General features: G+C 40.0%; 2 protein-coding genes across 2 annotated transcripts in view; both read left to right on the top strand.

Moving 5' to 3' along the window:
* Window positions 1-2,355, top strand: part of ankrd29 (ankyrin repeat domain 29) — a gene marked incomplete at its 5' end in the record, with an annotated part of 5,090 nt that extends 2,735 nt beyond the window's left edge. Inside the window, 6 exons of the mRNA XM_083647261.1 lie at window positions 1-50; window positions 532-630; window positions 1,255-1,353; window positions 1,851-1,946; window positions 2,062-2,160; window positions 2,261-2,355. The exon at window positions 1-50 is cut by the window's left edge and continues 49 nt beyond it. Of these exons, the coding sequence (XP_083503387.1) occupies window positions 1-50; window positions 532-630; window positions 1,255-1,353; window positions 1,851-1,946; window positions 2,062-2,160; window positions 2,261-2,344 (527 nt within the window). The 3' untranslated portion in view covers window positions 2,345-2,355. The remainder of the gene's footprint in view (window positions 51-531; window positions 631-1,254; window positions 1,354-1,850; window positions 1,947-2,061; window positions 2,161-2,260) is intronic.
* An 808-nt stretch (window positions 2,356-3,163) lies between these two features.
* On the top strand, window positions 3,164-13,357 carry LOC310786915 (vacuolar protein sorting-associated protein 4B). Its single transcript, XM_083648252.1, has 11 exons — window positions 3,164-3,326; window positions 3,620-3,731; window positions 3,886-4,027; window positions 4,283-4,341; window positions 4,462-4,581; window positions 4,657-4,813; window positions 5,252-5,400; window positions 5,507-5,588; window positions 6,762-6,981; window positions 8,008-8,148; window positions 9,508-13,357. Exons 1-11 carry the CDS (start codon window positions 3,309-3,311, stop codon window positions 9,607-9,609), a joined length of 1,302 nt encoding a protein of 433 aa, XP_083504378.1. The 5' UTR covers window positions 3,164-3,308; the 3' UTR covers window positions 9,610-13,357.
* Window positions 13,358-13,397: the final 40 nt, after the last annotated feature.

Raw genomic sequence — 13,397 nt, 5'->3', positions numbered from 1 at the left:
TGGTGGACGCCCTCCTGAAGAATGGAGCCAATGTTCACGACCAGCTGAATGTGCGCCTCCACATCTGCAGGCTCTGTGGTCCTCTATCTTCTCACTGCCATTACAGTGTATTACCCTTATAGGGCTCTGTGTACGCGTTGCTAGCTGGTAGCAATATGATGAGTTGCACACAATGTCCTGGTAGCTGGAATCCAACCTCTCAGGTTTCTGCTGACTGGGGCGTCAGACAGCTGACATTTGGCAGGATTACGTGTGTCTCTACGTAGGCCGCAGCACAAAAACAACCTGACTACACAAACTAATGTTTATAAAGGATTTGTGTTTTTATTTTCTTATGAATATCACTTCTAATGTCACACTTCTTACTTTGTCAGAATGTCCTGTTGGGGCTTCCATTTCGTTAAGCATTGGCTAAACAATATTTGGAATACAAATGAGCAGATGAGCTTGCAATAGTAGCCTATGTTATTCTATTATGTGTGATATACTGTACTGGCTTGCGGATGGGATGATTCTCCTGTCATGTTTCAGGATGGTGCCACCCCTCTTTTCCTTGCTGCCCAGGAGGGTCATGTGACTGTAATACGTCAGCTGCTGTCGTCTGGTGCCAAGGTGAACCAGCCCAGGGAGGTAAGGACCTCTCGTCTGTCCGAGTTACTGCACTGCATGGTGACGGATTTAACGGAAGCCATCAAAAATGTAGATGGACTACAAAGAGGCAACATAACAGCCGCACATGTGCATGCAGACTTTCTGCTTCTCCCTATTGAGCTCATCTTTAATATCTTTTAACAATATCTCTTCCCTATAGGGCTGCAACTAATGATTATTTTCATTATCGATTAATCTGTCAATTATTCTTTCTGACTAATCAAGTAGTCGTTTGATCTAGAAAATGTCACAAAATGGTGAAAAATGTCTTCTTTTGTCCTGACCAACAGTCCACAACCCGAAGATAATCAGTGTACTGTTATAGAAGACTAAAGAAACCAGAAAATATTCACATTTAAGAAGCTGGAACGAGATAATTTTTGTATTTTTTCTTTTTTTTTTTAAAGTCTAAAATGATTCATCAGTTATAAAAACAGTTGGTGATTAATTTCCTGTCGATTTACTAATTGATTAATCAAGTAATCATTTCAGTTCTACTGTTCCCAGCTTTGACCTCTTGTTTGGCCCCATGTTCTGCTTTTCTCTTTCCTTTCACTTCCTCCCTCTTCTGTCCTGTTCCACTCATCTCTGTTCGTCTTCCAGGATGGCACTGCCCCCCTGTGGATGGCAGCCCAGATGGGTCACAGCGAGGTGGTGAAGGTCCTCCTCTTACGTGGTGCAGATCGGGATGCTGACAGACAAGTATGTTTTTGTTGACTGTACTAAGTGCATAAAGGTGTGGGGATTCTTGATTGGTGTCAGTCCTCCTCTCTCATCCCAGACTGAAGTGAACAGCCGATGTTTGCGTTTCGCTCCCTTACCGTCCAAACAAAGTGGCAAGAACATGCGTTTACATTTAGAGGCTTTGGAAGGTAAGGTGGCTATGGAAAAAGATATAATGTCAAGTCAGGAGGCTGCCATCTTGGTCAAATCTTAAATCCTTTAGATTAACTTAAAAGTCACATTATGTTGAAATTGCACAGAAAAGCAACAAACAACAATAACCCTTTTGGTGTCTCATCATCTTTCTCTGTGACACTTTTTCATGGATCAGGAATGAACATGTAATTTGAAACATCATTTTATGCTGCTAATGCAGTGGTTCTCAAAACTTTTTAATGTCAGGGACCCATCAGACAAATTACATCATAGACCTCCATTTGAGATTTTAATTCCAGTCCTCTGCTGTCTGTCTGAAGGATGGATCAACAGCGTTGTTCAAAGCAGCTTTCAAGGGACACAACAGCGTCATCGAGGAACTGCTCAAGTTCTCTCCTTCACTCGGCCTTCTCAAGGTGGAAGATGCTACAATGGTTGTTGTCTTCTTTTCAGTACTAGTTAATTACGAAAAAGTACATATTTCCCCAAAAGCATTAATCAATATTTTTTATGAATCTTTGCTGTTTCCAGAATGGCTCTTCAGCCCTCCATGCTGCTGTTATGGGTGGTAATGATAAAACTGTCTTACTGCTGCTCGGTGCCAATGCAGACCCCACACTACCAAACAAGGTCGAGCACTCATTTGATGATAATCAGATAGTAGGTGAGTAGAAACACTCAGTGCAATTATATTTTAACTGCCTTTTTCTGTGTTGTTGTTTTTTCGCAGAACAATGAACTGCCTGCAGATGTTACAAAGAGTGATCGCATCCTGAGTGTCCTACATCCAAAAATCTTAATTGGAGATAGTTGATGACGAGCCCAGATCCCTACAGTTAGGCCTGGCTTTGCTGCAGTGAGAGAAAACAACAACAACAACAACAACCAAGTGTCAAATCTATTCTATCTAAGATGTACATGGTGCTTGCTTTTGATTGCGGCTGAAATGAATTTGTCATATTTTTGATTAAACCTGGATGAACTATAGAGAAATATAACGTGCAACCAAAATGCATTTGTTTGCCATGTGCATCAATTCCTTTGTGTTGTTGTTCTATATGCATTTATTTTTATCATTTAAATGTTTTGTGTTGTAAGATTTCTAGATATTTTGCAAAGTTTTATTTGCCTTTTTAATAAATGTAATAAAGTGTAAATTTGTTATCGAATGGAGAGGAAACTGTCCGTGGATTTCTTTGATATATGAGGATTTTCCACCTCATTCAATAAGTAATGTTGTGATACATAAATAATAGTGTGTGTGTGTGTGTGTGTGTGTGTGTGAATATTATAGGCTATAATATTCTATACTAGAGGTGATTTGCCTGAAACTGCCACAAAGATGTACGCACATTAGCCTACGATACACCTGCCTACTAGTTGCATGACACCTGTAAAGACTTCTCTTTAACTTCTTTTTGGTCCCTTATAGGTTTATTCTATCAAAGTACATCAATAAGTTGCATAAGTAGATCTATTTTAACTTTGAAGAAATAGACACACCCTGCAGTACCCTGCTTTTGTCGTCAGACAGATGGGAGCCGATAGGAACCCAATAACAGTGTCACGTGATCACCACGGAAGTAACATTCAACATCATTACATATCGATATCGATGCGGAAGAGAAACAGTTTGAGGATTGCAATTTAGGTCAATAAGTTGACCTAAAATGATACATCGTCGACAGTGATAGTTGTACAACGCCACTTTACAGGTTTATAGGTTTATTTAAAAAGGTGGAGCGCTCGGCAGACTAAAGTTTGCCCAAAAGACACCTATGGCGAATAATTTACAGGTGAGTGATCAGACACGGAGCTGCTTGGTGACATTAGGCCATAATGGTTGTTATGATCAAAAGAAAGATAATGAACTTTGCAGAATGAAAAGTGTAATTCGTAGTGACACTCGCAGAGTGTATTAAGTTTTATAACGTCAACCAATTGTCTTAGAAGTGATGCAGTTTCACAAGACAAGTGCTCTGTGATGAAACCGGTTTGTCTGTGGCCACTGGCCAGACAATGAAACTTAACTGTTGCCTTACAGATCAACTTAACGCTAATTCTTCCCTTTCTTGCTGACTGTTGACAGAAAGCTATAGATCTTGCGAGCAAAGCTGCAGAGGAGGACAAAGCTAAAAACTATGAAGAGGCCCTCCGATTGTATCAGCATTCAATACAATACTTTCTTCATGTTGTAAAGTGTGAGTAATTTGAATCAATCTGCATTTGATTTGTCCAAAATTTGCCAAATGTATCTCTTTTATTCCACTTGTATAGCATAACACACATTCCATCCAGACCGCCACATAATCCAGTTCTCTTGCTGTGTTTTCCTTGTATAACTCACTGCTGCAGACGAGGCCCAGGGAGAGCGAGCAAAGCAGAGCATCAGGGCCAAGTGTGCAGACTACCTGGACAGAGCTGAACAGCTGAAGCAGTATCTGAAGAAGAAAGACGCCTCTCCAGCCAAGCCTGTCAAAGTGTCGGATGATAAAGGGTGAGAGAGGAAGCCAAGTCTGTCAAAGTGTCAGGTGATAAAGGGTGAGAGAGGAAGCCAAGAGTCGGACTCATGGATTTGGGACGCTGCCCCAGATGCTCTACAGTCTACACTAGTTTGTTGATATTGAAATAACTTAATTTAGCTAATTTAAAATTTGGCTGGTAATGGCAATCTTTTTCCTGTCCAGAACAAGCAATTGCTCATTACCTCACTATGCAATAAATCTTGACATGTGCTGTGATTTTGTTTCAGGAGTGAAAGTGATGAGGGCGATGACCCAGAGAAGAAGAAGTTCCAGAATCAGCTCTCAGGTGAATCAATCAGCATTGGAGGAACACAGTCAAATCTAATGTGCAAAACAACACAGTTACTCAGTAGGTTTGTAAGAAGCCTGAGATTTCTGTAAATAATTCATATTTCACTCTATCAAGGTGCCATTGTGATGGAAAAGCCGAACATTAAGTGGGACGATGTAGCTGGACTCGAGGGTGCAAAGGAAGCCTTGAAAGAAGCCGTCATTTTGCCCATCAAATTCCCTCACCTCTTCACAGGTACGGAAAACAACAACCGTCTCCTAAAATAACCGCATAGCTTCGAATACCATTTAACTATATTTGCCTGTGCAGGAAAGCGGACTCCTTGGCGGGGGATCCTGCTGTTTGGTCCTCCAGGAACAGGGAAGTCTTACCTGGCCAAGGCTGTAGCCACAGAAGCCAACAACTCCACCTTCTTCTCCATCTCCTCTTCTGACCTGGTGTCCAAGTGGCTGGGGGAGAGTGAAAAGTGAGGACCAGCTTGATCTGTACATAATGAAAAGAGTAGTAGTGGAAAGAGACTTGACATGCATAAGATAGATGGATGGATGGATGGATGGATGGATAGATGGATGGATAGATAGATAGGTGCGTTACCACAGCAGTAATATCAATGACAGCAACATGACATAATTTATATCAAAAGCACACAAAGAAAAACAAAGGTAGGTGTCGGTGAGAACTTGGAAAAAAACAGTATATACATAAATATAAATATAGTATATACATACTATAAATATATAATACAGTACATACGGTACTTAAAAATGATATATACATATTTTACACAACTACTAGTAACTGTCCACTGTGGAGCATATTATATTATACAATACTATTATTACCATGACTGTACAAGTACAAAATACAACATACACTCTTTGTCCTCTCTCTCGCTCTCCCTCAGGCTGGTGAAGAACCTGTTCAGTTTAGCGCGAGAGAACAAGCCGTCAATCATTTTCATTGATGAGATCGACTCTCTGTGCGGCTCCAGGAGTGAGAACGAGAGTGAAGCGGCCCGCAGGATCAAGACAGAGTTCCTTGTCCAGATGCAGGGTGAGTAAGACGAGCTTTGTTTTGAATATCTGAACTAAGATTTGAATATCAGTACGTCATCTTGTTTTTATTAAAAGTGTAAGAAGAAGTGTCATTCTCCTCTCAGGTGTTGGAATTGACAATGAAGGAGTCCTGGTCCTGGGAGCCACCAATATACCATGGACACTAGACTCGGCTATCAGGAGGAGGTCAGTTCAAACTCACTTCAACATCAATTAAACTAGAGTCTGTCTTGCGATGAGATCACACCAGCTGCGACGCCCGCGACTTAAAACAAATGTGGGCCAGCCCCCTTGTTCGGATCACATCCATTTTTGAACTCGACCTTCATTTTGATGTCAACAACGTTTTGACGCTATCACACGAACAAAATCTGTCCAGAGACAGACACACACATAAACACCTGGCAAAGTACTCAAAACTGCTTCTGTGGTAGTTCCCGCTATAATAGGTGTCTCCAGGACCACATTTTGCCATGATGACACACAGACACACTCACTCACTCACTCACTCACTCACTCACTCACAAAGTGAAAACATTACCAGCAATGGATGGAGGAGATTTGGAAGAAACCAAAGCTCAGAAATTATGTCCAAATTAAAGAAGATTATTTTACTGAACCATATATAATATCAAATCTAAAAAGAGGAAAGAGGTCCCTATGTGCTCAGTTAAGAACTGGTACCCTACCACTGGCAATTGAGGTAGGTAGATAAATGTATTGCTGAAGAGTTGTGTTTGTGTGGTTTCTGTGATCTTGCTGTTGTGGAGGATGAATTTCATTTTGTGTTTCATTGTCCCATATACAATGATTTGAGGAATCCTTTATTTGAGAAAATCCAGTTGAAGAATCCTGATCTGTTTTGGCTGTCAGAAGGTCATATGTTGAGTTGGCTTTTTGATAAGGACATTTTTGTTTTAACCAGATTTATAGAAAATGCCTGGCGACTAAGACAGGGAACATTGTACCCAGTATAATTGTATCTGGAAAGTGAATGTCTCAGTGAAATGCCCTTTCATTTCTTTTCTTGATTCTGTACAAAGGTATATTATGATTTGTTGTGTGGCCATCTTGGCTATTGTAAATATGATATAGTGTCTTGTAAGCCCATATGGGCTGGGCACCCAGGTGCATGACACTTAAATAAAAATATCAATCAATCAATCAACCAGCCACACACTGTCGCAGCTGGTAAAAATAAAAATGAGGTGTAACGGCACTGGGTTTAGTCTTATATCCCTCCCCTCAGTCTTATATCCCTCCCCCTGAGTTCAAACCTCTACCTCCTTGAAAGAGGAAACTAAACTTTGACAAATACAGAAGCTGCTCTGACTGCCATGTCTTCTCTACGTGCTTCAGATTCGAGAAGCGGATCTACATCCCTCTGCCTGAGGGGCACGCCCGCTCCTTCATGTTCAAGCTGCATCTGGGCCCCACTCCCAACAGCCTCACCGAGGCTGACTTCATGACTCTGGGCCAGAAGACAGGGGGCTACTCCGGCGCTGACATCAGCGTTATGGTCAGGGACGCACTCATGCAACCAGTCAGGAAGGTTCAGTCAGCCACGCACTTCAAAAAGGTAAGGTTGTCCTGTCCTAGTTATGCAAACTCAGCCTTTTGGGAATCCAAACTGAATATATTACATCGTTGGTTCAAAAATGGACAGATTGCAATTGGGATCAGTCATTTTTGGAACCAGTTCATAAGAGTTCATCAGTGTTTTTAGAGTCCTAAAGATTAGAATTAGTCATAGAATCATTTTAGACCCACATGATTGTGTGTTTAAGTTTTAATAATTTCAACTGACTCTAATAAACAAATACATACTAATAAAATTGTTCCAGTCAAAAGCAATAGTTCCCAGCTAAAAATAAATAAAAATGTCTCGCTGGATCTTAACGAATAGTTCATCCAGAAATTAAAATTTCTGGATTTGATCTGTCATGATCTACTCGCTCTCAAGCCAGTCGAGACACAGGTGAAATGTGTCCATACATTATATATTATATAACACAGGTTGCCAGGAGGTTGTGCTGGCAGTCTCTGTGTTATGTGGACTAACAAACTTCACTTGGCTGTGTTTCATTTGACATGAGGGTGAGTAGATGTCTGGATGATGGCAGAATTGTCATTTTTGGGTGAAAAGTATATTTTCAAAGACTGCCCATGCATTGTCTTATTCCTGCTCAGCTGTTGGCTACATCCAAAAAGCATCTGTCCATTCTCTCTTCTGTAAAGTAAGTACACGATCGCTTTTCTGCAAACAAGTGCACGTGACATGTAAGTAGCAACATCAGAAGAAAAAAGTTGCAATGAAAGCTTTATTGAACAAACAAACAAAAGGGTAGGCTGCGTTCAGTGCTTCAGTGCATAGAATTGAACATGCACTGTCGGTCTGTACAGGATCTGTGCTTGTTTCTTTACGATCGCCAAAATATATTGATTGTAATGTACAGTACAGTAGCATTATTTCTCCTTGTTTCCGAAGAGTAGCCTCATGTTTACTTTTGGTTAATTTCACTACACAATCCAAACGGCATGGTAGTACTGTAAGCTTATTCCTGGTTGTGTTCCCCTGTGCCTTACCTCTGCCTGTCACATTCAGGTCCGCGGGTCGTCATGGAACAATCCCGACATTGTGGTGGAGGACCTGCTGACTCCGTGTTCTCCAGGGGACCCCGGCGCTGTCGAGATGACCTGGATGGACGTTCCTGGGGAGAAACTTCTGGAGCCGGTTGTCTGCATGGTGAGAAAATACACTTTGTTTTCTGGCTGCAAATGAAACATTCCCATTACTATCATTATGTATTGGTCACTCAGGAGTAGTGATGAAACGATTTAATGATAAATCATGATACAATTCCTGATGGTTAGTAACCTAGTACTGTTTCAAATTTGAATTATCATTAAAACCGTGTTACCGTGGTTAGGTGATTACAGCACTTTGAAAAACATGGTAAATAAATACTGTCCATCATCAACTAAAGTTAGCAACAGTCTCCCAGACGCGGACGCGCAGCCTTGGTGAAATGATTTCAGTGAGTATAATCACACTGAGTATATCAGTAGTTTTTGGGTCTGAGTTTTCAATATAAAACGTGGTGAAATAATTTCAGTGAGTGTATCAACAGTACTTTTTGAACATTTTCAGCACATTTTAACAATACTGCGATAATACTGATAACCATGATAATTTTGGTCAGTATAATCTTGATATGAAATTTTCATACTGTTTCATCTCTAGTTAGGACAAGGAGATTGTGTGTTTTGCTACCATACATTGTTTTTTAACATAGTCATCGATAAGTATTTATCTTAGAGTAACAAAACCCTGTGCGTGTGTGCATGTGTGTAACACACTGTGCCTGTATACCACTGTGCAGTGTGAGAGCCAGCCACTTCAAACCAATCATATACCTTGGAAGTGGGGGGATCTTGCTGTTGAGCGTTTCAACATTTTCTTTTAACGCAAGTCGGCTCTAAAAATGTCAGGGAAATGTAAAAGTGCAAATATGAAGACAAACAGGACGTTTTAACATGAGTGGGAGAGTTTATATTTTTTTTGTTGAAGGTAATGGCAATGGCAAGCCATTCTGCCTGAGATGGCAGACATCATTAACACAAGGTTTCAGATCTACAGTGGCATTTCAGCTCACTCCATGCTAACATCGAACAGGATTTCCCAAAAAAAGAAGCACCGTGAAAAGTCGAGCCGAAGAACAGACTCAGTGGTTTTGATAATTTGCCGAGCTCTGAGGGACAGTGACACTTGCATCATATCAAGTGGCGTGGTACATTGCCTGTGCTAAAAAGCCAGGTTAGGGGAAATACTGTAACAAAAACGTTAAATGTGACTTCCAGTTGAAATAGACTTTGAACACATCGAGACGCGAACCGCGGTCTCCGGTGTGAAAGCAGAGTGTTTTACGCCTCCTAGTACGAACAGTGAATGAGAACAACTGATACATGATGTGGCTCTTTGCAGTACCACAACAATATTGGTAAGTCTCTGACTGGTTGGCCACCCCTGCTTTATACAGTTTGGGGTTCAGTCAGTCAGCTATGGTGATGAGAATAATCTAGTAATCTTCTAATCTGTATGCAGGCTGACATGCTGAGGTCGCTGTCCAACACCAAGCCAACTGTGAATGATCAGGACTTGGATAAGCTGAAGAAGTTTACGGAAGACTTTGGTCAGGAAGGCTAATAGTACTCAAACCCTCCTCATAAGCAATCTGGGCAGCCAGAGTCTATCAGCCTGACGGACGATATTTTTGGGTTTCCGCTGACGTCCCGCCCCTTCCGTCATTGTGTACAGTCCGATGACGATATGCAGCTATTTATTAATATTATTAGCCGAAATGTGGTCTGGACCTAAAACTCCTACAATCAGCTCCAACTGCATTCTCACGTCAATCGGACTGTAAACAATGACCGCAGCGTGCAGACTTCTTGGTGCGACCACCCAAATGTAGAAATTAGCCTATTTCACATTTCACACAAATCACCCATTTTGTGTCTAAAAGGCAGGAAGTAAAACAGGTGCAAGGAAAACATTGATTAGAGCCCTGGCATTGGAACACCTAACTTGATTAGAAGTTGGAAATCCTCATTAGTGTTGTGCTTCCACCTGCTTTACTTCCTGCCTTTTAGACACAAAATTGGTGATTTGGGTGGGACGTGAAATAGGCTAATATCTGCCGTCTGTCCCAGAGTCTTATTAGTCTTCATACTTATAGACTCTGGGTGCCCAGATTGCCTCTTATCCAGATCCTTTTATGGATCCACTCAGGCTCACATTAACTTCTCTCTTGCATATTTGCAAGGTTTCATATTTCATATTTCTTTTTCTGTTTTTTTTGTTTCCAGTTCAAGTGATTTTAGCCTTTCTTATTTTAAGGACCAATGCAATTGGTCATAACTACTATTCTCTATCTACTACAGTATGTACTTTCTCAAAGTACGTTGATTGTGACGGCTTCAGTGGATCAGTTCCCAAACAGTATGAAAAGTATGGAATTTGATTTTAGTCATTTCCAGGTCTGAATAAGTATGGAAAAAGAAAGGAGAGTATGGGAAAAATTTGTATTTCCAGACTACTGCCCCTATTCTGTTAAAAAATAAATAAATATATACACACACACATATATATATATATATATACACCTGTATGTATGTATATATATATGTTTAGCGTGCGACTGAACGCACACTCCTACAGCTGCCTCTACTACGCCTGTACTTCACAGCCTGCAAAACAGCTCTGCCCCAAGTGCTTTACCAAATATGGACATCCATGACCAAATTAGTTTGAAAGAAAATGCATCACAAATAACCATGTCTGAATGTTTGAGTTGTGCAGTGATGTGGTTATCAATAAAGTAAACGGGCCAACTTGGTAGCACTTTACATTGCAGCTCGGTAACAACATGGTAATAATTAGGCAATAAATACCATGTAATTACCCAAGTAATAACCAGGTAATAGCTTGGTATTAACACTGACGGGCCGCTATCGGGGAAGGCAGATTGCTAGCTGGGAAGTGTTTCCAGGTAATCTTTTATCTTTTTTTTTTTTTGCAATTCTCTGGTAGACCACCAGGCGGAGTGGTCCACTGACCACAGTTTGACCTAATTACCCATGTATACTATCTCAATGATGTATACCCATTGTTAATACCAAGCTATTACCTGGTTATTACACAGATGCCATGAAAATTATATTTAACTTTTTTCCCACTCATTTTTGGTTCTTATTTATAAAATAGACAAAAAATATGGGGGGAGCAATAATCTAATTAATATAAGGCACAGTAGAAATGAGTGATGAGGAGGCATAGGAATGAGCACTGACAGTTCAGCGGGCGTGGCGAGGGATGCTGGAAAGGAGCACGCTCTGTTTCTAGTAATGTTAAGGGAAAATACTATGAGTATAGATAGCACCGGTTAGTTTACTTGCTCTTTGGGCAGTTTGACAGTGGAACGTTGTCCAACTTTCTGCATAGGAGTGTGGACTGAATGGCCACATGTATAGTCAGAATGTAACATACTGTACGTACATGTTAACAGTTGCATTTTAAAACCATTTATATACATAATAAACATGTAGCTATTTGTACTCTGATGTCAAATGTGGCCTGAAGAATCTACAGAGAGGTCTGGAAGTTTGAGTCTAGAAAAGTATGGAATTTTGAAATGGAAAATGTGTAGGGAACCCTCAATACAATATCTGTATTTTCAGAAATTATTTTCAACACTAAATACCTCTTCCCTTTATCTACAGCACCTATGGAATTCATGTTATGGTATGGCTTTTCAAATGATTTTTTTGTGAAAGGAATTTTACATTGCAAATTCTTCATTACCCAATCTCCATAAAACCTGCTCATAACAATCAACTGGGGACAGAGACACAGTGGGATGGGGGTGGATGCAAGTTGGTAAACTATTTGTACAGTACAAATACTGTCGCCGTCTAATACCTAACAGTGTATAGAGCTCAACATTGACTGCCCACTTTTTCTCAGCTCCCGTTCCATCAGAGAATTCCCCATTCATTTTCTCCATCTAGACATTTCGAAAAATCCTTCATATAAATAGTTTTAAGCCTGCAACCAAGCCAACCAGCCACCTACTGAATCGGGAGTGACCATAAAATATTTAAGTGAAATGTACATTTCTATACAATTCTATACAGTTGAATGTGTGTGTGTGTGTGTGTGTGTGTAGTTAAATAGAGTAGCTAATATCTACAATTCTTGCAAAAAGTACTACCTAGCACTGTTTCTCAGATATAGTGAACAATATGTCACCGTTTACATCAGTCTATAACTGGATGGAATTTAGAGAGAATTTTCTGGTTCAGTCTGGACAATCGGTGGTAGTGGTGATCGTATCAATGTCCCGTTTAAAAGTAGAGACTTTACTCTCGGTAGACTTTCATTCTTTTGTATCCAATGAATAGTTTTTAAAATGTTTGAAAAGCCAGCCAACATCTTTAAAATTTGAATGTTAACCAATCATCTTCCATAAACAACAATCATCATCACAGCAAGAAAAGAGAAATGGTCAACTCAAAGACATTCGCTTAAAGAGATATTCAACACTAACAACTCCAAGTTAGCAGTCAGCTGTGCGTCGTGTCAGTTTTTCAAAAAAAGGCGAGGAGTTTTGCTGCTTTCGAATCCGCCCACTCCACATTTGGATAGGATGAACTTTTGTGTGGGGCGTGCAAATTTTAGAGCCAATGGCAGACCTCTGTGCAGTTCCTGCTCGCGCACGCGTGGTTTCATTCATAAAGCCCACAATAATGATTATTTTTGCTGCTTTAAAGACTCATACTACCTATAAGAACAGGTGTCTGTGTTGCACAAGAAAATGAAAAATTATCGTTTACCAATAATTTTGGAAAAAAGTGTTGTTAGTGTTGCACTGTATAAGAGGACTTTGTACATACTTTTCTACAACATATTTTATTTCCTAATTGTTTTTAGCAGCTTCAAGAAAGACTGCTGGGTTTGTGTAGAGTGAGGTACAATATTGTGCAATAATGCTTTAATCTGCCTCATCTGAGCTGGACTTTGCCAAATTAAAAATAAGTATAGGAAGAGCTACCAAGATTACAAATATATTCTGTTTTTCATGCCTATACAGTTACTTTTTTCTTTAACATCTTTATATTACCTTTTGTACTACTAATATGTAAGAGACTATGCGCTATTCTGTTTCATGGAAGACTTTTGGTGTTTTTTTCCTACATATTGTTGTGAAGAGCTGTATTTCTAAAATTGCCACAATCTATTTTCATACTTTTGTTTTCAGCAGACTTTAAGGTTCTCAATTATTTATGGACCCTGTCAATATGCTCAAAATCTGTTGGGGTTTGAAATGTATGCTTGCATGTAAGGGGTTTCTTTTGTGATGAGGTTACTTAAATAAAACTTTTGTTGCATCCTTCATGTGTTCTGTTGAGAGGGTTTTGTTCAAAACAAATACA

This window comes from Poromitra crassiceps (genome assembly GCF_964638095.1).
Source record: "Poromitra crassiceps genome assembly, chromosome: 12".
Lineage (NCBI taxonomy): Eukaryota > Metazoa > Chordata > Actinopteri > Beryciformes > Melamphaidae > Poromitra > Poromitra crassiceps.
Note: the sequence above shows the minus strand (reverse complement) of the source record. Positions and strands in the feature narration are given on the sequence as shown.